The 8,548-nt window shown below is 39.2% G+C and overlaps 1 protein-coding gene across 1 annotated transcript; it reads left to right on the top strand.

The window, feature by feature from the left end:
• The first annotated feature begins 2,707 nt into the window (after positions 1-2,707).
• Positions 2,708-5,957, top strand: LOC120286863 (alcohol dehydrogenase 1). The gene is made up of 10 exons (XM_039299440.1): positions 2,708-3,106; positions 3,704-3,840; positions 3,933-3,979; positions 4,076-4,401; positions 4,476-4,558; positions 4,666-4,741; positions 4,986-5,047; positions 5,139-5,234; positions 5,323-5,484; positions 5,627-5,957. The coding sequence occupies exons 1-10, from the start codon at positions 3,070-3,072 to the stop codon at positions 5,741-5,743; spliced, it is 1,143 nt and encodes a 380-aa protein (XP_039155374.1). The 5' UTR covers positions 2,708-3,069; the 3' UTR covers positions 5,744-5,957.
• Positions 5,958-8,548: the final 2,591 nt, after the last annotated feature.

The raw sequence follows: 8,548 nt of genomic DNA, 5'->3' as shown, positions 1-8,548 counted from the left end.
TGGGCCGGACCGGCCCAGAGAGAGAGAGAGAGAGAGAGGGAGAGAGAGGGAGAGGGTCGATTTGCCTGCGCCTGCTTCATCCTCCATTCGACGAGCCCTCCCACGATCACACGCGCTGTCAGCGAAAGGAAGAGAGCAAGAACGCTTCGATTTCAGAGAGAGAGAGAGAGAGGGAAGAAGCAAAGGAAGCGGCGGAGCGGGCGGGCGGGTAGAGAAAAAATGAAGGGAGGGACGGTCCAGATCAACTGGCACGAGACCAAGCCCGTCCTAACCCTAGATTTCCACCCCCTCTCCGGCCTCCTCGCCACCGGTGGTGCAGTACTGTGGCTCAAAGTTTGCAAAATTTGGGGCGCCGGCTTTTTCCGTTTTCCATGTTTCTGCTGCTCTTAGGTTGATTTACGCCGCATTTTGCTCGTCTCGGCTGTATCGCGTCTGTGCTTTTCGGAACGTGGCGAGTGCAATTGCTGTCTATGTCCTGGGCTCTTCTTTCTTGGCATTCCGAAAGGAAGTGACTTTGTCTGCTTGTGGAGTTCAAGTTTGAAGCCCTTTATTGTAGATTACTTGTGGAATGTGGTTTTGGTGATAAGTAGTGCGTTGCATTTTCTGGAAGTGCCTAATGCTTTCTCCCCGGATGATGGCCAATGGAACTGTTCTTGCTGGATTGTGCTAAGTTCGTTCGCCGCGAATGGTAGGCGGTGTATATGGGATCCTAGTAAAAGTTGAAGGATCCCCATCGTATTAAATTGAGTTTCGGAGTCTCATGTGTTTCTTAGATAAGAGGAGTTTCTAGTTTCTCATTTTGCCTGAAGAATAATTCCACTGCACTGTGTTTTTTTAGATTTGGCTTTTAGTTTGTGAAGAGCAGAAGAAAGGTCCCGTAGCAACCTATCAGAACAGTCTCACATACCACGCCTCTGCTGTGCTTTTCGCCTTCAGGTAAGAATACCCAGTGCTGGTTAAATATGCTCTACACGACACGGACACGCGACACGACACGACACGCCGACACGTCATTTATTAAAAATAAAGAATTTCGACACGTACCGACACGTTATATATTAAATGTATTTTTATATATAAATACATAAATTATTATAATAATAATAATAGCCTACAATTAATTTACACGAAAAATATTAAATAATATCATTCATTATTTTAATTTGTTACAATAATGAAAAAAAACATTGTTTAAAGAAAAATGTTTAAATGATATTTTTAAATTTATTTATTTATCATATATAGCATTTTTTTATTACTTCTTTCATAATAAAAGACTTTTTAAAAAACTAAAAAATTCTAAAAAAAAAAAACTAAAAAAAAAAAAAAAAATTGACCCCGTGCGTGTATATTTATAGCATTTTTATTTCTTCTTTTATGTATATTTAAATTTTGACCCCATAAGTATAAGAAATTTTTAAAATTAACTCCGTGCGTGTCGGAATCGCGTGTCGAAATTTTGGACTCGCGTGTCGGAAAGAGTTGATCACGTGTCGGATTTTTCGACACTCGTTGACCGCGAGTCAGAGCATGTCGAGATGTGTCAGAGCGTGTTGGACACGTGTCGAAGTGTCAGACACGACACGAAGGCTTCCGGAGAGTGTCCATACTATATAGCATATCACCACGTCTTGCAACTTACTAACACGCTTATAGGCGTTCCTGGATTGCATCTCTTGAGAGTGAGACTCTATCTCATGATAATAGAAGCTATGACAATTGAACATAATGCAAAATCTTACAACACTAGGTAGTACCTAAATGCTTTCATCAATAAAGAGATTTAATTAATTTTTATATTAATTATTTACCACATCAACACCAAAACGACGTCGTTTTGGCACAATTTAGCCACATCGGTGTGCAAAACAACGTCGTTTTGCACTAAGCTCGCCGAAAAATTGTCACGTCAGTGTTTTGACCGAATTTTCTCACTGTTGGCACTTAACCTATCAATTGTGCTCCGATTTTGATACTTAAGTATCACTTTCGTAAGTTTTGACACTTAAGTGTCCTTTTGTGCTAAGTTTTGCCACTCCTAGTTTATAGACCTAGAAGACCTGATAATATAGTTTGACGTTGCAAAATATCATACAAAAATATGTCTATATAAGAAATTTTTTGGTACCTCTAACATCTATCTCATATAATAGGGAATTCTAATGTTACCATTTACAATATGTTTTTTCTTCCTAAAATACTCTTAATTTAGGGGTAGTAAAGAACAATAATACCCATGTAGTTCACTACCCTAAATTTAGAAATATAAATATCCAAATAACATTAATAACATTAATAACAAGAGTAGTCGTAATTTTTCGTTCAATCACTCTCTATTCTTTTTCTCGCCATGACAAAAATGAATGAAATAATCAAACCCAAAACTCATAAAGTGCTGAACAAAATCATGAATAGAGACTAAATAAGATGCGAATCAAAATTTGAGCAAATGGATCAAGTATAGAATCATGCCGATGCTTGTACTAAACGGCATAAAAGAAGGATCCTGTATTTGTATACTTAATCTCCACTAGACATGAGTCCTGATCTTTACGACAATAAAATAAGAACCCAAACCGGAGACAGAAACCGCTGCGGTCCAAAAGTAGCTGGAAGCTGACTGTTAACGCACCGAAAGAGGCCAAGAAGGGAAAAAGCCTCCCCGAGATTCTGACCTGCAGAGGTCAACGCACCGAAAAAAACCAGAAACTGGGAAGGATCCGCAATACAAAAGGCGCTGCAAGAAGTCAGCAGAGCATCCATCGGGCATGGAGAGAAACAGAGCACGCCGGTCCTGGTTTTGGGGTGACCTGGTTTTCGCCCTTTTCTTCTCTCTCACGTGGTCTCGAGATACCGTCTTCGAAACTGAGCTCACTGGTTTACAGGGTGGCGTGGTTTCGCCGTTTCTTTATTCCCTCCCTCGGACGTTGATTGGTGCTGAACCATGAGTCTTTCTCTTCGCCTCGCGGACTACAAATACCACCACCCATCACCGTCTTCTCCTCACATCCAGAAGAAGGAATCATCTTTTTCATCGCTCAAGAAAGAAGCCGAGGAGTTTGGACAACCATGTCGAGCACTGTCGGGAAAGTCATTCGTTGCAAAGGTGCGAGCTTCTGCGATGAAAAGCTTTAGCGAATAATGCTTCTTCTTTTATTTTATTTATTATTTATTTATTTATTTGGTTTAGCTCCTGTTGAGTCAGATTCGCATGGTTCCTTGCTGTGGTCTAATTTATGGTTTTATGTGGAACTTCCTCGTTGATCATATGCCCCTCAGTGCGTGTTTTTGACGATCATCAGGTTGATTATGCAGCTGGGATTTAGGACTTTGTGATTAATTGTTGGTTCTGCTAGTTGAATTGTGCCAGCTGCATATAACGATGTTGCTTGAGTTGCTAATTCCACTGCTTGAAATGGTCCCCATTATGTGGACGTACAGTCTGCTGATTCTGATAATTTCCAGCTTTGTTGTGTTCAAATGAAGCTTCAATGAAAGAATCTGAATATGGTGGTGACCTAATTCGGGTTTCCACCAATGCTAATTTGCCCAGCTTTGGTCTTCCGCCCCGTTCATCCTAATATCAATCCCTTTTCTTTAGAATACACTATGATGTCCTGCCTTATCGCAGTTTTTTACCTTCTCTTCAAAACATTAAATCACTGCATTCTGCTTGCATTAACCGAATGATTTTGGATATCAGCTGCCGTGGCATGGGAAGCCGGAAAGCCACTGGTGATAGAAGAAGTGGAGGTGGCTCCACCGCAGGCCATGGAGGTTCGTGTGAAAATTGTCGTCACAGCACTCTGCCACACAGATGTATACTTTTGGGAAGCCAAGGTAAATAGATGTTCCCCTCCTTCGATTCGCATGTTCCTTGTAGATTTTTCATCAAAGCAGTTATTAAGCCCTGTTGATCCATCAATTTTCAGGGACAAACCCCAGTTTTCCCTCGCATATTTGGTCATGAAGCAGCAGGGTATGGCCTACTACTTCTTCATTTGATATTTAATGGGCCTCAGTTTTATTCTTTCTTTCCTTGGTGCTTATAAGTTGTGATCTTCTTGATTCTTAGGATTGTCGAAAGCATCGGTGAGGGCGTGACAGAGCTCAAACCTGGTGACCATGTGCTTCCAGTGTTCACGGGGGAGTGCAAGGAGTGTCGGCATTGTAAATCTGAGGAGAGCAACATGTGTGACCTCCTCAGGATAAACACAGACAGAGGAGTGATGCTGAACGATGGCAAATCGAGATTCTCGATCAATGGAAAACCCATTTACCATTTCGTTGGAACATCAACGTTTAGTCAGTACTCGGTCATTCATGTCGGCTGCCTAGCCAAGATAAATCCTTCTGCTCCCATGGACAAAGTTTGCATTCTCAGCTGTGGAGTCTCCACTGGTACGTAATTGAAATGGTGCTTTTTTACCTTATCATTCATCAAATTGTTGTTGCTAATCTGAGTTGCAATGCAGGTCTTGGGGCCACCTTGAATGTTGCGAAACCTCCCAAGGGTTCAACTGTTGCTATATTTGGACTAGGTGCTGTTGGCCTTTCTGTGAGTTTCTGCAATGCTCTCCTTTACATGTTATTGCTTATTTTGTACTGAGGATGCTTGTACTTGCTCGTTGATCTGAAAAGACTGTTCCTTGTGACTTTTATCAGGCAGCTGAAGGTGCCAGAATTGCTGGAGCTTCGAGGATCATTGGTGTCGATCTCAATCCGAAAAGGTTTGACGAGGGTGAGTACAATTCTAACAAGATTAATACTTAACAGCATTCCGAAAAAAGAAGGTTGTCTCATGAGTTCCGAGTACTGAAAAGTAAATAGTAAGGTTGCCTCATCATTAAGCTTTCGCTAGTTTCTTTTGTTTACCCTGTAGGCATTCTGATGCGCTCTATTGAGTATAGCTTAAAATTTCCCTCTGATGAACTTGTGGTTCCATCAAACCTTCTGCTGATGGTCAATTTCTTTATTCTGAACAGCCAAGAAATTTGGCGTTACCGAGTTTGTGAACCCAAAAGATCATCATAAGCCAGTTCAGGAGGTTAGTAAACCAGTATGTTAAGTTGGAAAGCTGTAACCATTAAGTAGAGACTTTACCATCGGTGCTGATAATGCGATTCCATCATCCTCAGGTTCTTGCTGAAATGACTGACGGGGGAGTCGACCGAAGCGTTGAGTGCACAGGAAGCGTCAATGCCATGATCTCTGCTTTCGAATGCGTTCATGATGTAATCTCCGATGTATTTTGCCGACAGGCACGATAGAAATGATGTCACAAAGCCATTGGCAAAAATACTCACGTTCCTCCGTTTGCAGGGATGGGGTGTGGCAGTACTTGTCGGAGTGCCAAACAAAGACGACGCCTTCAAGACTCATCCGATGAATTTCCTGAATGAGAAGACACTCAAGGGCACCTTCTTCGGCAACTACAAGCCGCGCACCGACCTTCCAAACGTTGTCGAGATGTACATGAGGAAGGTAAGTGAGCAAAGACATGATAATGTGATTCCCATAATGGCTAGCATCGCTTAGGTTATGAAGATTCAGTGGCCTAATCTTCTTCGAAACTTTCATAAACTCGATGATGCTGACTTCGACCCCCGGTGTCTTATTTCTGCAGGAGCTCGAGCTGGAGAAGTTCATCACGCACGAAGTCTGTCTCTCCGAGATCAACAAGGCGTTCGACTACATGCTTAAGGGAGAGTCGCTCCGCTGCATCATCCGCATGGATGGATAGAGGAGCCTCAGTGGCCGATCGGGTTTGCCCGATAAGTTAGATCAGGTTTCCGAATGTAGGATCGCCAATAAAAGTCGAAACATAGGATGTTGAAAGTTCAAAAGAGTCTCCGTCTTTTGTTCCCCCATGTTGGTTTACTTCCCTTTGTACAGTGTGTATACTATGTTTTACTATGAATGGAGTTTGAAGAAAGATGCTAGTCCGGATTGTCACTTTTTTTCTGGTGCAAAAGAACTCCAAAGCTAAGTTATGAAACGATATCACTCTTCGATGAGCTATCTTTATTCGTGCAGATGGTCCGAGACCATCAATAACGGTTCTTGTTAATGTTGAATGAGATAAATCATATTGTGTATTTCTTAATCAAGAGGATTACGAAAATACATATAATATATATGATTAAGGGATTATGAAAATACATATAATATATATATATATATATATGAGTAATCCTCTAAACATAAAATAACTATTAACTATTCTACCGTCATTGGCTTATTATTTCATAATATGTCCCCTTAATTTGAGATAGATATCCAATAATTCCAACTTGTTACATAAAAAAACTTACTCTATTCCCCAATAAAGACTTAGTAGAAATATCTATAGGCCAATCCTCTGTCTTTGAATGTTGAAGGGTGATCTCTCCTATTTGAACTTTTTCTCATATAAAATAACAATCAACTTCATTGTGCTTGGTTCGCTCATGAAAGATAGGATTATTTGCAATATAAATAATTGATTGATTATCACAATATAATATTGATGGTTCTTATGTTGACATACCAATTTTTGACAATAATATCCTCAACCAGAGCAATTCACCTTCACATGTGCCATAACTTTATATGTTGCTTCAAAACTTGATCGAGACGACATGATGTTTCTTACTCTTTCAAGCAACTAAATTACCTCTAATAAATACACAATAACCCAACATAGATCTCCTACTAGTAGAACTTCTAACCCAATCTTTATCAAAGTAACCCATGGCATTCAGATGGCCATAATTCTTGAAAAGTAATCATTTACCTAGTGCTTCTTTTAAGTACTTGATAATTCGAAGCACAACATCTTAGTGAGTAATTCGAGGAGAATTCATGAATTGACTTATTACACCGATAACAAAAGATATATCAAGTCTTGTGACAATAAGATGGTTCAACTTTCCAACTAATCTCAAATATTTCACTGGATCATGTAATAATTATCTATGTTTTGTATCAAGTTTCACATTGAATTCAATAGGAGTATCAACTCATGTTACTCTAATAAATCCAACCTCATCAAGAATATTAATGATATATTTTCGCTGGGTTAAATTGATACCTATATGCGAGTAGAACTTATCAAGGTCAGGAGTAAGATAATGGGCAAAACAAATATAACCAAATACGCGTAGAGGTAATAGACGGGAAGATGATTTGGATGTAAAATCAAAAAATGTGTCTCCCCCAAGGAATAGAAGATGGAAGCCAAGATTGTAAGGATTACATGACTCTAAAATGTTTTAAGTAGATGTATGTGAAACATAAAACATCGAGCAATATTGATTTTTACATTTAGCTACACCATATTGCTATGGGGTGTATGAACAAGAAGTCTATCGAATAATGCCATGAGAATCATAAAACATTTAAAAACCAGAAGTAGGAGCAAGATACTCTTTGGCATTATCTAACTACAAAGTTTTGATAGAAGTATTATATTGATTCAAACACCACAAAATAAAATAAACAAAAGCAATGAAAAATCTCAGTACGGTTTTTTATTAAGAACAACCAAATCATTCGAGAAAAATTATCCTAGAATAAAATAAATATATGAAACCAAATGTATTAGAAACACAATATGGACCACATACATCTAAGTGAACCAGCTCAAAGGGACTAGAGACACAACTCTTAATGCGAGAAGGAAAGGAAACTCTATGGTGTTTACCAAGCTAACAAGCTTCACATTGAAAAGTATTCATAAACTCGTTCAAAGGCGGATGACTAGTTCTACAATGCATCCGACACACATCAAGGGATGTGCGCTTCATAGATATTGCAACTATCACCTTCTTGTCAAGATAATATATATCATTTGATTCATGTCCCTTACCAATCATCTGTCTGGTCCTCATATTCTGAAAGATGCAATGAGAAGAAGAGACTACTGAACAATTTAGTTTTTAGTTGATGAACTAACAAAATTCAAATTACATGGAGATTTAAAATGAATGATAGACGATAAGGAAAGAGAGGAACTCAAATGAGCATCTCTAGTACCAATAACTTGGGAAGGTGAACTATTAGTTAATGTAACTGAATTGGACACCCTAGGAGGTGTAGAATGTAATAAAGATAATAATTTAGAGTTACTAGCTATATGATGAGTAGTTCTAAAATCTATAGCCTAGGAGTCAAACACCGTAAAAAGTAAACAAGATGAACTACAACTAGAGGTATGTACCAGAGTTGTGGTGGGAACTGAAGTTTCTATCACTTATTGGGAGCAAATCCATAAATCATACTCAGCATGTATCAATATAACAGAATCTCTCATATTCTACACATTAGTAGAATTCGGTGGAGCCGATGAGGAAGAATCTTCCACCTTTGCAAATGCAGCAAGTGTAGGCCGAAACTCAGGATAAAGCATGTAGCAAAAAGCTTTTGTATATACAACCCTTTAACAATTATTACAATAACAAGATTCACAACCACCAGTACCTCTATCATGACCTCCATGATTTCCACTCAAAACAAAACCATGTTTACGACCCCGAGTTCCACATTCACTAGAATCATAAGAAATCAT

The sequence above is a fragment of the Eucalyptus grandis genome, chromosome 8 (assembly GCF_016545825.1).
Source record: "Eucalyptus grandis isolate ANBG69807.140 chromosome 8, ASM1654582v1, whole genome shotgun sequence".
Lineage (NCBI taxonomy): Eukaryota > Viridiplantae > Streptophyta > Magnoliopsida > Myrtales > Myrtaceae > Eucalyptus > Eucalyptus grandis.
This window is presented reverse-complemented; position numbering and strand designations above follow the sequence as displayed.

What these genes read in the sequence shown, in the direction of transcription:
- LOC120286863 (XM_039299440.1), top strand. Translation starts at nt 3,070, where the DNA reads ATGTCGAGCACTGTCGGGAAAGTCATTCGTTGCAAAG. An exon ending in TATACTTTTGGGAAGCCAAG is followed by an intron (nt 3,841 to 3,932) that starts GTAAATAGATGT and finishes ATCAATTTTCAG; the next exon opens with GGACAAACCCCAGTTTTCCC. An exon ending in TTTGGTCATGAAGCAGCAGG is followed by an intron (nt 3,980 to 4,075) that starts GTATGGCCTACT and finishes CTTGATTCTTAG; the next exon opens with GATTGTCGAAAGCATCGGTG.